This window comes from Arachis ipaensis, chromosome B09 (assembly GCF_000816755.2).
Source record: "Arachis ipaensis cultivar K30076 chromosome B09, Araip1.1, whole genome shotgun sequence".
In the NCBI taxonomy this organism is placed as follows: domain Eukaryota; kingdom Viridiplantae; phylum Streptophyta; class Magnoliopsida; order Fabales; family Fabaceae; genus Arachis; species Arachis ipaensis.
In genome coordinates this window covers 26,190,069-26,208,687 of record NC_029793.2, presented here as the reverse complement: position 1 = coordinate 26,208,687, position 18,619 = coordinate 26,190,069, and the positions used below count along the sequence as shown (strand labels likewise).

The 18,619-nt window shown below is 40.2% G+C and overlaps 3 protein-coding genes across 5 annotated transcripts in view; all 3 read left to right on the top strand.

The window, feature by feature from the left end:
- LOC107618415 (flap endonuclease 1) overlaps positions 1-650 on the top strand; it is a 6,324-nt gene extending 5,674 nt beyond the window's left edge. For all 3 annotated transcript variants that reach the window (XR_002353548.1, XM_016320472.2, XM_021110684.1), the window contains one exon: positions 305-650. Coding sequence is in view for 1 of the 3 variants with exons in the window: in XM_016320472.2 (XP_016175958.1) it covers positions 305-376 (72 nt within the window). In the remaining 2 variants the exon portion in view is untranslated. The remainder of the gene's footprint in view (positions 1-304) is intronic.
- Positions 5,191-5,772, top strand: LOC107615236 (putative F-box protein At1g67623). The gene has a single exon (XM_016317333.1). It carries the CDS (start codon positions 5,191-5,193, stop codon positions 5,770-5,772), a length of 582 nt encoding a protein of 193 aa, XP_016172819.1.
- Positions 7,741-8,322, top strand: LOC107615237 (putative F-box protein At1g67623). Its single transcript, XM_016317334.1, has one exon. It carries the CDS (start codon positions 7,741-7,743, stop codon positions 8,320-8,322), a length of 582 nt encoding a protein of 193 aa, XP_016172820.1.

The following is an 18,619-nucleotide window of genomic DNA, read 5'->3' as shown; positions in this document are numbered from 1 at the left end:
AGATGTCACTGGTAATCTGGCAATACCAGCTTTCACATGATGGTGGAAGTTTATGACTAGATTTTACATATGAGCAAAATTTACCCATACTGGGCTCATGCATTATTGCTAGGTTTTTTCTACTTCGTAGCACAAGATGTTTGATGCTTTGCAAAATGGGTTTATACCTTTCATAAAAGAAAGTTGAGAAGTTCGTAGAGCCAGTCTAACAAAGAACTTCAACGATTCTGCTGATGGGTTTAGAATAAAACACCTCTACCATATGTCACTATTCTTGCGTTAATAAGTTCTCATTTCTTGGCAGGAAACACCACAAGCTAATGCTAAAGAGAGTAACAAAAAGACTAAAGCCACTGTTGCTAAGAAGAAGAAATAGTTGGCAGCATCTAGAAGATTCTGGCCAAAGCAGTTAATCAGGTTAGAGTAGCTTTGCATCATGGAGGTTTGATTTGCAGTACTGAAATTTACTCCTCCAAAGTGTAAAATACTAATGTTAAGTTTATTTTTGGAATTTGACTAATTTATGCTAGAATTTTGCTTCCTATAATGCCAATCTGTGGTGCTACTTAATTAGTCCATCGTTACGTAACAACAAAAATGATTGGAAGAAAAATTCCACTGAATTTCAGTTTACCCTTTTGTAGTTTTTCTTTTGTCATCTCATGCTTAACTAATGTCTAATGTAGTTTTGCTTTTGACACGAGTTTTTAGTTACAAATGGTTCAAATTTCGTACAAACTTAAAGTCCAACCAAATCCCCACAAATTCTTTGAAAACTTGTGATCTAATACACTACCAAAATAAAAATGTTTGAAAGAGAATAGAAAATTGGCTAAAACAATTTAAAATTATCTTATTATCCTATTTTATATTTTTTAATTATTGTTGGAATAATTGAGTAATATTAGAAATAACAAGTGTAGTTATAAATTTTACATACATAAAATTACATGTGGCATGTAGAATGTCGTGGATATGTTTTGTATTATTTTTAAATTAGAGTGACAAGGAAAAAAACACGTTTTATATTTGGGAAACTAAAACAAAAACCTTGTGATGAGTAAAAGTGTAGGGCACGGATTCTATGTGCTGAAGATCTTTGGCACACCAATGCGCATAGCACTTATCTTCGGCTGACCGGTGTGCCTTTGGATGCTGTCTGTCGGATCTCTCTCGTTTTTTTAATTCAATGGTGGAGATCACCTTTCCTCTTCCCTCCTTTGATTGGTTAATAGATATCTTGTGTCAGAGGGGCTATTTTACAAATTTATATTGTTGCTAGTTATTTTTGTTAGATCTGAAAACTATCTGGGTTTATGTAGAATTAGTTAACGATTTTTAAGATGGAATTATTTGAAGTTAATGATTCTGCGTTACGTTTAATCAGAGACGATGGGATTGGGCTGGGAAGGAAGGAGTTTCATCGTTGACGTTGTTTGACGCATACTAGAATCGCGCGGATGTTTACGTTTCCGTCACTGACCACCAATGGAGTTGCAGGAAGTTCCCCCCAACCCACCCCTCGCGGAATCACACTGCAAAGCTGCCTACTCTCCGAATGGCGCATCTGTCGCGACTCATTGGTTCGGAGGATGAAGATCTGCATAGTGTCCTCGCCGGAGCTGGATTCGATCACCGTCGGATAACAATGAGTGATGTTTCGGCTAGATGTATGGCTTTGTCGGAGACGATCAACAAGGAATGATCGAAACGGCGTGGAGACGGGGTGCGAGAGGATGACGAAGGAGAGGAAGAAGGTTTTTCGGGTCGGGCGGGTCAGGTTGGAACACAATTGGTTGGACTTGGCTCAATCCAGATGGGCCTCTACGTTATAATTTTTTTCTGAAACCAATGAACAATGATGGGCTCAAGTGCTGGGTTATTAATTGTTAAAAATGGATCACTGGTTTGGTATGGTCAAAAAAAAAATTTACATGGCTGAAGAAAGATGAGGAACACCCAGTACCAAAAAAGAAAGGTAACACAAAAACAGTTATTGCATGTATAATTAGTTGCTGAACAATCTAATATTCTATAAGATATAATAATTGAGTAAAACCAACTTATCTGTAAGGTTTTGCCATATTCTGGTGCACAATATTAACAGAAACGTTGAATAAGGAACATCCACATATTTTCCAATTGAACACGGGTTTGCATTCGAGCAATATGATTGGTTGAGGTTGAATACCTCTCCTTTAACAAGCAAAATTCGATGAGGCTTTTTAAGGAGATTTTAGTATTTAATTGCACTAATTGGCTTATTATAAACCAAGAAAGAACTATGAAACTTGTTTAAATTAGTCCTTTCGTATTCTTTGTTCATCCAAGCATTTTAATTGAAAAATATGTTTATCCATTATAACCGAATTTGGCATAATATTACGATACGCCAAATGAAAATAATTCAGAAAGGAAAAATCGATAAGCAAGTCTTTGAGAACGCACACGATTTGGAAACGGTAAATGCTAACAACCCAAGATAATTTCCTAATTATGTATCAACCGCTCAGATGACTTGTTTTATATTGGATGATTTACATCCCCCTTTTTTGCTTGGGACTGTGAACTATCTGGTACCGTCACAGTTAATTTATACAAAATTGCCCACAAGATTGGTAACTCGGATAGGTAATGGGGAGTCACCGAAAAGTGTGATTTGCGTATATTTATAAAATATTTATTTCAATTTAAATCAATTCAAATTATTACTAACAAGAAAGGAGATGAGAAGATATTGATAGTTAACCGCATCTGGATTAAACGAATTTATACTGACTACGAAGCATAGAATATTAATCTTCCGAATCAATGGCAATCAAAATGGAAATAACTTAGAAATTTTGTTCTTGTCATGTAATAGTCACTGGCGAGGAAGGATAAACCGATTAACAATTCAAGATAAACAGATTTTTAAGATCGAAGCGATGAAAGTAGATATATTAATCGCCATCGAGTTTTAATTAGCATTTCAGAAGATCAAAAGGGCGATCAAATAAACAAACCAACTAGATCATTCAGGTTTCAGGCCTCGACAGAAACCAACACAATATAAAGATATCACACATGTGCACCAGGTCAAATACCTCCATCACTGTCTTCACTCTGCTCCGGTTGAACACCTGCCCGACGGAACAAAAATTTGTGCTTGACCTCCAAAACATCGACCCTGTGTGCCAGGTCACGCCATTTTGAGCTTTCCGCCATCATTTCGTTTGCTTGGTCATACAGTATGCGAACGGTCGCTTCAGACTGTTGCTGCGCCTTGCAGAGCAACTTTTCCTCCCAGCGCCGTGCTTTCTCCTCTTCCTCCAGTTGATCCTCCTTTTCCCTCAACTTGACCTTTAACTTTAACCTCTCGGCACTGACCTTCCAGAGTTCATCTGAGATCTTTTCAAGCCTAGCCTCTCAAATCTCCTTCCTCCTGACAAGTGCGGCCTCAACGAGGTCACAATCCGCGAACTTTTCATCTGTACGGACGATGTCGATCAGAGAAGCGATCGGCTGTTCCATGAGGTCGTCGGGACTAAAGGTGTGGTCGGTGATGGACTCCTGCGACATTTTCTCTAGTATACAGTAGAGAGAGCAGTGGAGGGTGGCAGAAATAAGGAGGGCGATAAGGATAGACAGAGAGGTGAGAGAAGGAGTTACGGAAGAGAAGAACTAGGAAAGAAACATTAGGAGGGATAGGGTTTGTCATTAACGGGCACGTATACATATACATATATAGTGTAAAGTGGGACACTGCTTCGAATACTTTTTTTCATAGAAAATTAGTAATTAATGTACTTCGTTTATTTTTGGGAAAACAAACGATTTATTTAAACTAGTTTGATGGAAGAACAGTATAATACTACATACATTGCCAGGGAGGGGAGGGGTCGGTTTACGATGTCTCCATCCCGTTGTTGCACTGACCCCTAAGACCTGGGACTTTACCTGTCCAGCAAAACGTCAGCCAGCTGCCGTATGATTTCTCCCAGTTGAGTCTTGAGTTCCTGTCTCTCTCTTTCGATCTGGGATACACGGTACTCGATTGACGCAACGGCCTGTTGTAGGTTCTCAATCGATTGGCTGGCTGCAAGTGATGTGACTTTGTTAGCAACACGCAAGTGACTAGATGTGGGGGCGTCGCAAGAAGACATTTTTCGCTTACCTGATGCACCTGGTACCGCCGGGGAAGTGGTTGTCACCGTCGTAGCGTGCCGTCCACCGTAAACGAATCGATTGAACTTCGACGCCGGCGGGGGCTCGCTACCCAGCCCCAGAACAGGCGAAGTCGTCGTCGCCGTCGTATCGTGCCGTCCACCTTGAACGAATCGATTGAACTCCGACTCCGGTAGGAGCTCGCTGCCCAGCCTCAGAACAGGCGATGCAGTCACCTGGAAGTAGTCGTTCCAGGCGTTCATGGCCTCTTGGTAAGTCCGGTAACGAAGAAGCAGGTTTCGTGAAAAGTCATCCACCTGAGCCGATGCCATCTCGCAGTTGGGGTATATTCCGGGTATCCTCCCTCTAAAGACGACGTACCTCCCACCTTCTGTTCGCATTGCCATCCGACTGTTAGAGGAGATCTGGTAGACCTTGCAGAGGGAGAGGGGGTTAGGCTTGATGGTGGAATACAGTTTATGGGTTTTTTTCTCACTTGGAGGCTAAGAAATGGAAGAGTAAACAAATAAAGCAACTAGAATGGTGCAACAGCAGTCGAGGTTTACTTGCACACAGACCCTATATTCAGGAGTAGGGGTGCAGGCACTCTAGGTACAAGAATATGGGTGTACTTGCACCATCAAATAAAAAAGTAATAACATTTGTCTTATTCACCACTATTAATTTAATGAATTTATTATATTTTTAAAATTAATTTTGATCAAGAATCAATTCCCATTATAAATTGCAATCTGTTGTGATAAGAATACCTTATCACATCTTATGTGGATGCCCATTTTCCAAAAGATACAGTTTTTCAAGGATGACTGAATTTAATATAGTTTGAAAAAGTGAATCCTCTTCTTTATTTATTTATTTAGTTATTTTATAACACAATCGTAATTTATTATATTAATTTTGATCAAGAATCAATTCCCATTATAAATTGCAATCTGTTGTGATAAGAATACCTTATCACATCTTATGTGGATTATGTGGATCTCGTTTATCCTCTCCAATAATCCCTCCACGAAGTCCTTGCAAATGGCTGGAAGTTCCCAGAAGGACAGAAATAAAGTGGACGTATCCGTTGTATCCGTTCACCCGCTGAATCTTCTTCCTCGCGAAATATGGTCGAGTATTGCCACGATGATTGCATCGAATTCGATTGAGGATCTATTCAACATGAAGGCGACGTGTAAGGTGTTCCTGGGTGTGGCGAGTTCAGACCCTGTATACAAGCATGCGACGATGTCGTATAAACCGTTAGCGCGTTTTTTACTTCACCTCGACGGGCCTGAAAGGAGATTCCTTGATCGCTGCGTGGAAGTAGGAAATGTGGATGCTATACTCCGACATGGGTTCACGGAGTATCTCTGGTTTGGCCGCCGTGACAAAGGGATGGAACTGCTTGCTAGGGCCTCAACGGAGGGCTGCGTCGAAGCAGGTTACCTGTGTTCCATGTTGCTAATGTTTGATCACAAAGACGAGGAAGACGTGCAAAGGGGTGTTCAAATGATGGAGGTTTATTGTATTTCTGGGCAGCTCGAGAGCTATACCAATTTCTTGAGGGGCATTTGCAAAGATACTACTGTGCTCTTAAAAGAAATGTTTGCACGCATTTGAACGACCGTGACTGTTTACCACTCTTGCCAATCCTCCCCCGACTGTACTGTTGTGGGTTTATCTTTATGTAATCCTCCAATACAGTGGCTAGCAAATGCCGGTTTGTTATGATCCTTCATTAACCCCTTGCTAATTGCTATGTGTACTGATAGTGTATTTTATTTTATTTTATTTTATTAAAAAACTGTCAGTTTGATCAATTAATTTATAATAATTATGTGGATGGCACAGACGACGCAATTAATGCGTATCTTGGCTATAAGCCTATAACTTAGTCCAAATAATGCTTTCTTCTTGAGTGGGATATGATCTGAACTTTGCACTATTGAAGTGACGTTTGAATGGACAGAAGACTGTTTAGTCAATCAACCTTTTAAACCTTCGAAAGGTTTTTTTCTGGGGCTGGGTACTAAGACCGTGACAGTGAATTTATACAAAATTGGTAAACTTGGTGTATAGCAAGGTTATGGAAGGAATTGTAATATGTGTTCCCAATTGAATAGGATATATGCTTTTTTAATTAATATAATTATACTATCGCGATAAGTACAAATTATCATATAATAATATATAACAGCTAACAAAAGTGTCTGTCCATGTATTAATGCCTGGTTTTATCTCGAAACATCGATAAATGAAGAAAACATCGTGGGAAACGTATATTAAAAAGCAAAATGCCACAATATGGTCCAGTATTACCACGATGGTTGCAGCGAATTCGATTGGGGATCTGTTCAACATGCAAGCGAGTTGCAGGTTATTTGCAGCTGTATGCAATTCTGACGCCATGTACAGGCATGCCTTGGTGTCAGTGTTGCCGACTGCTTGCTTCCTGGACTACTATGGGCGGCCTGCAATGAGATTTCTGCGTCAATGCGCCACAGCGCAGAATCTGGCCACTCTGCTCTGGATCGGGATGGCTGATTTATTCTTCCTTGGCCATCGCAGAGGTGGTATACAGACCCTGACCGAGGCAGCAGAGTTGGGTGATGTAGAGGCCTGCTTCCTCTCTGTGATGCTGCTACTGTCGCTTGATGACAAGGACAAGGATGAGATCCACCGTGGATTCGAATTTTCGGTGTGGTCCGTGAGTCCGGTGCAGTCGAAAGGTGCAGAGAGGTCTTCACGCAGGTGTTCGCGGGCCCGTGGTCGGAGATAAACCCGGCAGACCCAGAAGAGCCCGTGTCATCCGTTCCGGGAGTTGTCGTACCGGCGGAGCCATGGATCTTGCAAGTGATTTGTCCAGTGTGTTGTGTGTGCAATGCCTGATTGAATACGAGGTGCGGAAGTTCTTGGAGACTGTTTACGTTTAAGAAGTTTTCTAAACCCCGATGATGGAGGTGTTGATCATGCTCCGTGCGTGCATTGTCGGGCACACTATGATTTGCTATTATGTAGTCATGTTATTATTATATATCATTTTGTCCGAATAATTTTTTTTATATTGGGTTATTATTCATGTTTTTCATTAATATTTTGATGTTTTGGAGTAATGAATAATGAATAATGAACATGATGTTTTTGCTTTCATATTTTAATGAGTTCTGATTATGTAATTGCACTAAATGTTTTATTATAACCTGAGAGAGAAGTAATTTGAATTTTGTTTCGATCACTGGCTTTGTATTCTTTGTTCATCCAAGCAATCTAATTTGAAAGATGTTTATTTCCTATAATTTCATGTAATATAAGGATATCATAATCATAAAAATGATACTATGTCTATGTTTCTTTGTATTATTATCTAGTGTAAAATGACAGTACGTGCCCTTAAATCAGAAGAAAGGATAAATCGAAAAACACGTAATACCTAGTGTATTATTATCAAACGCGCTGCCTGTGGGGTGATACCAAACTGCAAGGAAGGATAAATCGAAAAACACGTCTTTGATGACGCACACATAAATAATTGCAAATTCGTTTATCCTCTTTATAATCTCCAATAATCCCTCCACGAAGTCCTTGCAAATGGCTGGAAGTTCCCAGAAGGACAGAAATAAAGTGGACGTATCCGTTCAGCACGAATGCCCGCTGAATCTTCTTCCTCGCGAAATATGGTCGAGTATTGCCACGATGATTGCATCGAATTCGATTGAGGATCTATTCAACATGAAGGCGACGTGTAAGGTGTTCCTGGGTGTGGCGAGTTCAGACCCTGTATACAAGCATGCGACGATGTCGTATAAACCGTTAGCGCGTTTTTTACTTCACCTCGACGGGCCTGAAAGGAGATTCCTTGATCGCTGCGTGGAAGTAGGAAATGTGGATGCTATACTCCGACATGGGTTCACGGAGTATCTCTGGTTTGGCCGCCGTGACAAAGGGATGGAACTGCTTGCTAGGGCCTCAACGGAGGGCTGCGTCGAAGCAGGTTACCTGTGTTCCATGTTGCTAATGTTTGATCACAAAGACGAGGAAGACGTGCAAAGGGGTGTTCAAATGATGGAGGTTTATTGTATTTCTGGGCAGCTCGAGAGCTATACCAATTTCTTGAGGGGCATTTGCAAAGATACTACTGTGCTCTTAAAAGAAATGTTTGCACGCATTTGAACGACCGTGACTGTTTACCACTCTTGCCAATCCTCCCCCGACTGTACTGTTGTGGGTTTATCTTTATGTAATCCTCCAATACAGTGGCTAGCAAATGCCGGTTTGTTATGATCCTTCATTAACCCCTTGCTAATTGCTATGTGTACTGATAGTGTATTTTATTTTATTTTATTTTATTAAAAAACTGTCAGTTTGATCAATTAATTTATAATAATTATGTGGATGGCACAGACGACGCAATTAATGCGTATCTTGGCTATAAGCCTATAACTTAGTCCAAATAATGCTTTCTTCTTGAGTGGGATATGATCTGAACTTTGCACTATTGAAGTGACGTTTGAATGGACAGAAGACTGTTTAGTCAATCAACCTTTTAAACCTTCGAAAGGTTTTTTTCTGGGGCTGGGTACTAAGACCGTGACAGTGAATTTATACAAAATTGGTAAACTTGGTGTATAGCAAGGTTATGGAAGGAATTGTAATATGTGTTCCCAATTGAATAGGATATATGCTTTTTTAATTAATATAATTATACTATCGCGATAAGTACAAATTATCATATAATAATATATAACAGCTAACAAAAGTGTCTGTCCATGTATTAATGCCTGGTTTTATCTCGAAACATCGATAAATGAAGAAAACATCGTGGGAAACGTATATTAAAAAGCAAAATGCCACAATATGGTCCAGTATTACCACGATGGTTGCAGCGAATTCGATTGGGGATCTGTTCAACATGCAAGCGAGTTGCAGGTTATTTGCAGCTGTATGCAATTCTGACGCCATGTACAGGCATGCCTTGGTGTCAGTGTTGCCGACTGCTTGCTTCCTGGACTACTATGGGCGGCCTGCAATGAGATTTCTGCGTCAATGCGCCACAGCGCAGAATCTGGCCACTCTGCTCTGGATCGGGATGGCTGATTTATTCTTCCTTGGCCATCGCAGAGGTGGTATACAGACCCTGACCGAGGCAGCAGAGTTGGGTGATGTAGAGGCCTGCTTCCTCTCTGTGATGCTGCTACTGTCGCTTGATGACAAGGACAAGGATGAGATCCACCGTGGATTCGAATTTTCGGTGTGGTCCGTGAGTCCGGTGCAGTCGAAAGGTGCAGAGAGGTCTTCACGCAGGTGTTCGCGGGCCCGTGGTCGGAGATAAACCCGGCAGACCCAGAAGAGCCCGTGTCATCCGTTCCGGGAGTTGTCGTACCGGCGGAGCCATGGATCTTGCAAGTGATTTGTCCAGTGTGTTGTGTGTGCAATGCCTGATTGAATACGAGGTGCGGAAGTTCTTGGAGACTGTTTACGTTTAAGAAGTTTTCTAAACCCCGATGATGGAGGTGTTGATCATGCTCCGTGCGTGCATTGTCGGGCACACTATGATTTGCTATTATGTAGTCATGTTATTATTATATATCATTTTGTCCGAATAATTTTTTTTATATTGGGTTATTATTCATGTTTTTCATTAATATTTTGATGTTTTGGAGTAATGAATAATGAATAATGAACATGATGTTTTTGCTTTCATATTTTAATGAGTTCTGATTATGTAATTGCACTAAATGTTTTATTATAACCTGAGAGAGAAGTAATTTGAATTTTGTTTCGATCACTGGCTTTGTATTCTTTGTTCATCCAAGCAATCTAATTTGAAAGATGTTTATTTCCTATAATTTCATGTAATATAAGGATATCATAATCATAAAAATGATACTATGTCTATGTTTCTTTGTATTATTATCTAGTGTAAAATGACAGTACGTGCCCTTAAATCAGAAGAAAGGATAAATCGAAAAACACGTAATACCTAGTGTATTATTATCAAACGCGCTGCCTGTGGGGTGATACCAAACTGCAAGGAAGGATAAATCGAAAAACACGTCTTTGATGACGCACACATAAATAATTGCAGAAATGGTCCGAAATCACGATTTGGAAATGGTACTTGGCTCCATCATAGCATAAATCCCTAATTGTGTGTCAACAGGTCACATGACTTTTGAAATTAAGAACAGACAGATGAAAGTAGATATAATTATATTATCAGAGTTTAAGTTCCACTACAGAAGATCAAACGAGAGACAGAACAAACAAAGGAAATAAAAGGATCATACAAGCCTCGACGAAAAACATGACATTAGGATATCAAGCATGTGCAGTAGGTCAAATAACTCCGGCCCCGTCTTCATTCTGCCCGGCTGGATGACGACCCCGACAGAGCAAAAACTTATGCTTTTCCTCCAAAACGTCGATCTTGCGTTCCAGGTCACGCCACGGTAGAGCCTCCAGCTATTCCTGTTCACGGCGCTTGGCGATTTCTGCCATCAATTATTTTGCTTTGACGTCCAATTGGTGAAGGATCACGTCATTCTTTCGCTGTCGCTATTTTCAACTCCTTTTTCAGCCGTCGCGTTTCCTTCTCCTTTTCCTCCAGTTCATCCTTCTTTGCCTCGAAAATGAACTTGGCGGCCAACATCTCCACTTTCGCCTGCCTCAGTTCTGCTTCGGTCCTTACAAGTCTATCCTTCAAAATCTCCTCCCTCCTGACCAGTGCGGCCTCAACGAGGTCATAATCTGCGGACTTTTCATCCACACGGATGATGTCGATAAGAGCATCGATCGAGAGTTCCGCGAGGTCGTCAGGACTAATGGCGTGGTCGGTGACGGATTCCTGCGACATTTTCTCGGGAGAAGAAGACGACATATGGCAGATTACGACGACCCTTAAAGCAACGATTTTTGTTCCGGCGACGACGGTCGTCCTCTGGGTGGGTCGTTCTCAGGAGATAGACATCGAATCTTCCTTCTGAAGTTACGCCGAGAGTACGAAGTAGAAGCCGTGTACGGAGATGACTGTGGCGATGTGGCAGACGGTGGAGAGAGCAGTAGAGTATGGCAGTAATAAGGAGAGGGAGAAGGATAGACAGAGAGTGGAGAGAAAGAGTTATGGCAGAGAAGAACTGAAGAAGGGTTAGTACTTAGTAGGATTTGGGGTTGTCAATAACGGGCACGTATATATATATATATTATGAAGTAGGTAGAAATTTGCTTGGTATCCTTTTTTTTCGTAACTAGTGTGTCAATAATGGGGCTTTATTTTTAGGAAAATAAAACATTAATTTAAACTATTTCGATGAAAAAAAATAAAAGAAAAGATAACATTTATTCAGCAAGTAATTAAAGTAAGAAACTATAGTTGACATGAATATAACACAAAAATCGAACAGTCAACATTAAATTCTTGCGTTGTAAAACCAAAGCATTTGAATACGATAGCACATTAGTATTAAAATAAAGGGGTAAAGTAGTGAGTTAAGCTTGATGGTGTAAAGTGGTTTAGGGGTTTTCCCTCGCCTGGATTGTGTCAATAATGGGGGTTTATTTTCAGGAAAATAAAACATTAATTTAAACTATTTTAAAGGAAAAAAAAAAGAAGAAAAGATAACATTTATTCAGCGAGTAATTAAATTAAGAAACTAAAGTTGACATGAATATAACACAAAAATCGAACAGTCAACATTAAATTCTTGCGTTGTAAAACCAAAGCATTTGAATAGGAAAGCACATTAGTATTAAAATAAAGGGGTAAAGTATTGAGTTAAGCTTGTCTTTGTTTCATATTCCTAGAAAAATAAATAAATAAAAACGAGTATTCGTTCGTCCCCTATTAATTAATTATCTTATCTTTTCCAGAACAATCGGTAAAGAAACGTACGAGGCACTGAACCATTTTAACAACAAAAAAATGATATAATAAGAGCACAAAACGTTTCTTTGGTGGTCGTGTGTTGTCTTGATATTTTCCAAAACCCCTGGCCCAAGTTGCTTGCAAAATGGTTGGAGGTTCCATGAAGAACAGAAAGAAAAGGAACGCAGCCAAGTCGATCAGAGAGAAAGGGACCGTATCCCTTGAGTACGAATGTCCGATGAATCTTCTTTCTCGCGACATATGGGTCAGGATTGCCACGAAGGTTGCGTCATATTCGATTAAGGATCTGTTCAACATGCAGGAGACTTGTAAGGTGTTTCTGGGTGCAGCGAGGTCCAACGCTGTTTACAAGGAGGCGTCGATGTTGGAGTTGCCGATTGCATCCTTTTTATACTACTATGGCCGACCTGAACACAGTTTCATAGAATGCTGTGCGGAGGCTAAAATTAAAATGGATGGTCGAAAATGCTTGAGTCACGTGTAAGCGTGAGGCACACGTACACGTGGGTTGGTGCCCTGTTTTTCAAAATTTTTCATGTTTTTTGCACCAAACCAAGCATTCCAAACCTCCAAACAGCTACCAAAACACCATAAAACCTTATTTAACATATTAAACTACTAACTAAACTCAACAAATCAATCAAAAATGAAATTAAACCAATTCTACCAATATGTACAAAAGAGAAAAAAGGGAAGATTTTACCATGGGGGGTGTCTCCCACCTAACACTTTTCTTTATTGTCCTTAAGTTGGACTTATGGGGAGATCCTCATCAAGGTGGCTTGTGCTTAAATTCATCTTGGAACATCCACCAATGCTTGAATCTCCAATAAGCTCCATTCTTCAAAATCAATAACTCCAAGCCTTGATGGAGTTCCTCACAAACCATGAGCTCCCAAATTGATTTTCCTTGTGCTATCTGGGATCCTACACTTTGTTTTGACACCCGTCTTCAAGTTGATCATCATTGTTCCATCCGGGTGGTAGGCAAGATGAATTCTCAATAAAGTGCCAAATCCTCCTTCTAGACCCATCTAGTTGAGCACTAGCCAAACCTTTGTATCTAATCCTTGAAGTTTCAACCATAATAAACCTTGCTTTACATCGCCAATCATGAAATATCTTTTTTTACGCTTCATCCCACAAAAGTTCCTAAGTTGACCATCCGTTTCAAGCAAGCCATATTCGAGTGGGATAATAAAGCTAATAGAAATGAACTTCACCAACTCAAATATAGAGGTAGATGACAACCTAGGCAAAGAAGCTTCCAAGGATCTTGACAAAGTGTATCCCATCCTCCTTTTTCTAAGGACCTCCACCTCCTCACAAGATTTCTCAATCTCAATCCTTTGTTTAACAATTTTATCTAACTTTTTTCCCTTACTCAAATCATAAATGGGAGGATGAGAGAAATTTACCTCCACATTACTTTCTATCTCATCGGGAGAAGCTTCTTTAAGTTCAAAGGATTCTTCGCCACTAGGATTTGATGCTTGATCTTCAATTCCAAGAGAACTAAATTCTTGCTCTATCCCATCCAATTCTTCATATGGAATATGCTTTGGAGGATGTACACTTTCCTCCTCAACATCAACTTCAATCTTGTTGGAGGGATTTTCTGTGGCCTTAGATTCCCATGGAGACTCCGCATCTCCTAAATCTTCAACCACTTCTTCCTTTTCTTCAATAATTAAAGCTTCCTCCAATTGTTCCAACACAAAGCAACATTCCTCATTTTTCACCGGAGTTTCCAATCTCTCCTTCATGCTATGCTCTTCATTTGATTCTCCACATGTTGCCATGGGAGTTCCTTGAGTGTCCAAGCATTGGGAGGCTAATTGGTTTACTACCTCGGCCAAGACGGCTATGAATTCTAGTACCTCCCTTTTCATCTCCTCTTGTCCTTGAACAAGAACATCAAGGATGTCATCCATTGGAGGTTGGGGTGGATGGAAGGGTTCATCATTTTGGAGAAATGGCTCATAATAGGAAGATGGTTCTTCTTGGTCAGGTTGTGGTGGTTCAACACTTTCCACTTTTTCCACTTGTTTCACAACACGCTCCATGGTTGCTTGAAGTTGATCCAATGCTTCCTTGAGACGATCCCTTGACTCTTGTTTCGCTTGGATAACATGATTAGGATCATATGGCTCTTGGATCGATGGACATGAATATTCTTCTATGTAGGGTTGTGGTGGAAAGTAAGATTCATCCTGTGGGTGAGAGTTTGCATCCATTGGAGGTGGTTCATCTTGGTAATAGTATGGAGGATGTGGTTCTTGTAGGTGTTGAGGCTGGAATGGTGGTGGCTCTATGTAGGGTTCATATGGCTCATATGATTGTTGGTATGGTGGGTAAGGATTAGGGTCATATGAAGGTGTTTGGTAAGAAGGGGCTTGTGAGTATGGTTGAGGATTATGTTGAGGATAAGGCTTATAAGCATATGGTGGGGCTTGTTGGTAACTACAAGGAGGTCCATCATAGCTATTGTATTCATATGCATTAGGAGTGGAATTATACCTATAAGAAACTGGAGGAGGTTGTTGCCAAGAATGTTGTCCATAAGCTTGAGGCTCCTCCCACCTTTGATTATTCCATCCTTTTGATGCCTATCCTCATTGAAGTTTTCATTTTCTACAACATAATTAGAACCAAACTCATAGCCAAAGTGAGAATTCATGATAGCAAGAGCAAATGAAAACAAAATCTAAGAAGAAATAAAGAAAACCAAATCCTAAAACTTAGCAAGAATTAACAAACAAACAAAAGGCAAACATATTCACAATATTCACATATATATAATAACCAATAACAAGCGCACATTTGCAATTCCCTGGCAACGGCGCCATTTTGATGAATGGATTTTTGACGGTTTAGAATTTCACAAATGAATTCTCGTTGCAAGTATAGTTTCTAAACCAACAATAATCTTTTCATACAAAAATTTGGTTGTCACTAAAACAAACCCCTATAAAAATAACCGAAGTATTCAAACCTCGGGTCGTTCTCCTTAGGAATTGCAATAAAGTGTTCTTGTTATTGGCTATGGAGTATAAACTAACAAAGCTCTTGGCAAGGTATGAGAACTAGAAGTCCTATCCTCATTATCCTCCTCAATTGTGACAACAATTATCCATTTCTCCCACTTAGTTAACCTCCAACTATGGAGGAAAGTCAAGTGGATGAATTAACTTGATTCCACAAGTCCTAGCCTAATCATGATGAAAGACTAGCTTTAGTGGCATTCAAGTTAATTAGCAACTTCTAATTATCAATCAACAAAGGATTTTGATAACTCAAGAGTCACCAATTACTCTACCTAGGCCAAGAGGAACAAAATCTAACTCATAACTAAAAGAGGCATTTCAACAAACACATAGAAGGCAATAAAGGTAAACAACATGAATTGCAAGAATTAAAGAGAGATCTAACTACAAAGGCAATAGATCCATAATAGAAAATCAAAGAAACATGAAAAAACATGAAAATCATAAATTGCATTGAAAGAGAAATAGATATCTACATAAGAATTCATAAAGCAAAAGGAAAATTGAAGCAAGAGAAGAAGTAGATCTAGAGCTAAGAAATTAACCTAAACCTAATCCTAATTCTAGAGAGAAGAGATAGCTTCTCTCTCTAGAAACTAACTTTCCCTCCAAAACTAAACTAAACTAAACTAATGTGATGTAATGTGTTGATTCCCCTTCAATCCTTGGGTTAAATAGCATCAGAGATTAGTTGGATTTGGGCCTGGGAAGCCCAGAAACAGCCCCCAGCGGATTCACTTTAAGTGGATCACGTGCGAGCACCGACGCGTATGCATGGGTCACGCGTACGCGTCGCTTGGCAATTTTCCATCCACGCGTACGCGTCATGTACGTGTACGCGTTGCCAAGCGACTCCACAATCCACGCGTGCGTGTCTGCTGCGCGTGCGCGTCGATCTCAGCATCCCAAATCCTTGTTTCTTCATGAGTTCTCCACTTGCATGCTTTTTCTCTTCGCCCCTTTGATCCATTCCTAGCATTTCCATCCCGAATTCACTAACAAACACATCAAGGCATCTAGTGGAATCAAAGTTGAATTAAAATTAACACATTAAAGGTCTAAAAAGCATGTTTTCACATTCAAGCACAAATTAGGAGATAATCATGAAACCATGCTATTTCCTTGGATAAATGTGAGAAAAGGTGATAAAATTCCCTAAATTAAGCACAAGATAAACCCTAAAATAGGGTTTATCAGTCACTGCATCGGTGGAATGGATACTCTGACTATGGCCGCAACTGGGGGCGACCTGGAAGCCTGTTACATGTGTGAGATGCTGCTACTGTCTCATACCAAGGAAGACGAAGAGCACCTACGAAAGGGACTTGAATTTTTTGAGATTGTACGTGATTCTGGGGCGCTCAAAAGGTGCAGAGAGGTCTTCAGGCAGGTATTCGCGGGTCCGTGGGTGGAGGTTAATTCGTTGGATCCTGGACTGCCCGAGGTGTGTCGGTCCACCAGTTGCCGCACCAGAGGCACCATGGGTGATGTGGAAGAATCGTCCCGCGTCTCGTGTGTGCAGTGCCTGGCCGATTATGAGGTTCGGGTGTTCCGGGAGTTGTTTGCATTCGAATAAAAAATGTCTATTTTGGGTTTTGTGTTTCCCAAGTTTGTTGTTTATGCTTCTCGTATCTGGTATTACCGTATGAAGCGTTATATCCACTTTTGTTAAGAATTTACGCATGGTTATCCTCATATTAAATATATTTTTATTGTGTTTCTGTTTTCGTGCATGGATAGATCTTAGTTAGTTTGAATTGGTTAAGCTTGATGGTGTAAAGTGGTTTAGGGGTTTTCCCTCGCCTGGATGCTCAGAACTGGAAAAGTAAATTGAAGAACTCCAACGGAGTAGCAGAGGTGTACTGGCACGCAGACCCCACGTTCAAGAGTAATCGTGTACTTCACGCGGAAGTAGGTTCAGAAGCAGGGGTGCAGGGATACCAGGGTCAGGACTAGGGGTGTACTTGCACCCACTTAGACAGAAATAAAAAAGGTTTGTTCTGTCAATCAATATATTAAATTGAATGCAATTAATTGCAAATAAAAAAATTATCATTTAATTCGATAATTTAATTTAATTTGACCATTTACGGTTTTTTAATCAGTTTAAAATTCCTTAACTATTATCGATGAGCTTAGATAAAATTGCAAACAACCAAAACATCATTAACGTTTCCCATTTCCGGATATCGAGGCAAATTAGAAAATGAAAACGAGACTGCCCACTGCCGTTTGGCAGAAGAAAGACACTTCTACTCGTACATATAGATAAATATGGGTATAAGTACATATAGTAAATGTATTAATTATCCGGTATTATCCATAATGTTGGGCAACGAAACGTCTGACGCGCTAAGTCGTAATAATTAACTAATGTCAGTATATAATTTAATTTATAATTTTTTTTGAAAATTGGTATTATCGCGATAACCGATAAGTTTAAATGATAATAATAATATATAAAAGCTTACATTCCGTCTCTTAATTGGCGGTCGTTTCTCCTGTTAATAATTTTCGATAAACCCCCAATAACCGCCTCCAACCTCTACCGAGCCCTTGCAAATGGCTGGATCTTCCAAGACAAACAGAAAGGAAGGGAACGTGCCCGTCGAGCATGAATGTCCGCTGAATCTTCTTCTTCGCGATATATGGGCGAGGATTGCCACTAAGGTTACATCAAATTCGATTCATGATCTGTTCAACATGTAGGCGAGTTGCAAGGTTTTTCTAGATGCAGCAAGTTCCGAAGCTGTGTACCAACATGCGACGATGCGAGTTATACCGTTAGTGTCCTTTTTATTTTACCTTGACCGGCCGGAAAGTAGGTTCCTCGATCGCTGCGTTGAAGCAGGAAATACGGATGCTATACACCGACAAGAGTTGATGGAGTATTTCTGGATTGCCCGCCGTGGCATTGGGATGGAACTGCTTTCTAAGGCCTCGACGGAGGGCAGCGTCGAAGCAGGTTACTTGTCTACCATGTTGCTACTGTGTGATCACGAGAACGAAGAAGAAGTGCAAAGAGGTGTTGAAATGTTCGAGTCTATCCGTACTTCTGGAAAGGTCGAAAGGTGCATGGAGTTCTTCGCAAACATTTTCTGGAAGCGATGGGTTGACGAGAGACCATCGGATCCGGGACATGCCGTGGCTTGTCAGTCCACCACTTGCACTACCTGTGGCACCATGGCTTGTGTGAATGATGTGTCCCGTGTCTCGTGTGTGCACTGCCTGGAAGATTACGAGGTCAGGATTTTTTTGGAGATATTTAGATTTTAGTGAATGTGGTTGTTTATCACTCTTATCAATCTGCCCCCGAATGAACTGTTGTAGGGTTATCTTTATGCAATCTGCCAAAACAGTGGCTATCAACTGGCGATTTGTTAACAATCTATTTCTTGGATGAAAAATGGCAGTTTGATCCAATAAATTAACAAAATTAATTCGCATTGTTGTTCACGCAATATTTCATAGCTTCACCCAGAAAGAGAGAAAAAAAAAACAATATATTTCTTGTTTGAAAAAATGGCAGTTTGATCCA

What these genes read in the sequence shown, in the direction of transcription:
- LOC107615237 (XM_016317334.1), top strand. Translation starts at nt 7,741, where the DNA reads ATGGCTGGAAGTTCCCAGAAGGACAGAAATAAAGTGGACGTATCCGTT.
- LOC107615236 (XM_016317333.1), top strand. Translation starts at nt 5,191, where the DNA reads ATGGCTGGAAGTTCCCAGAAGGACAGAAATAAAGTGGACGTATCCGTT.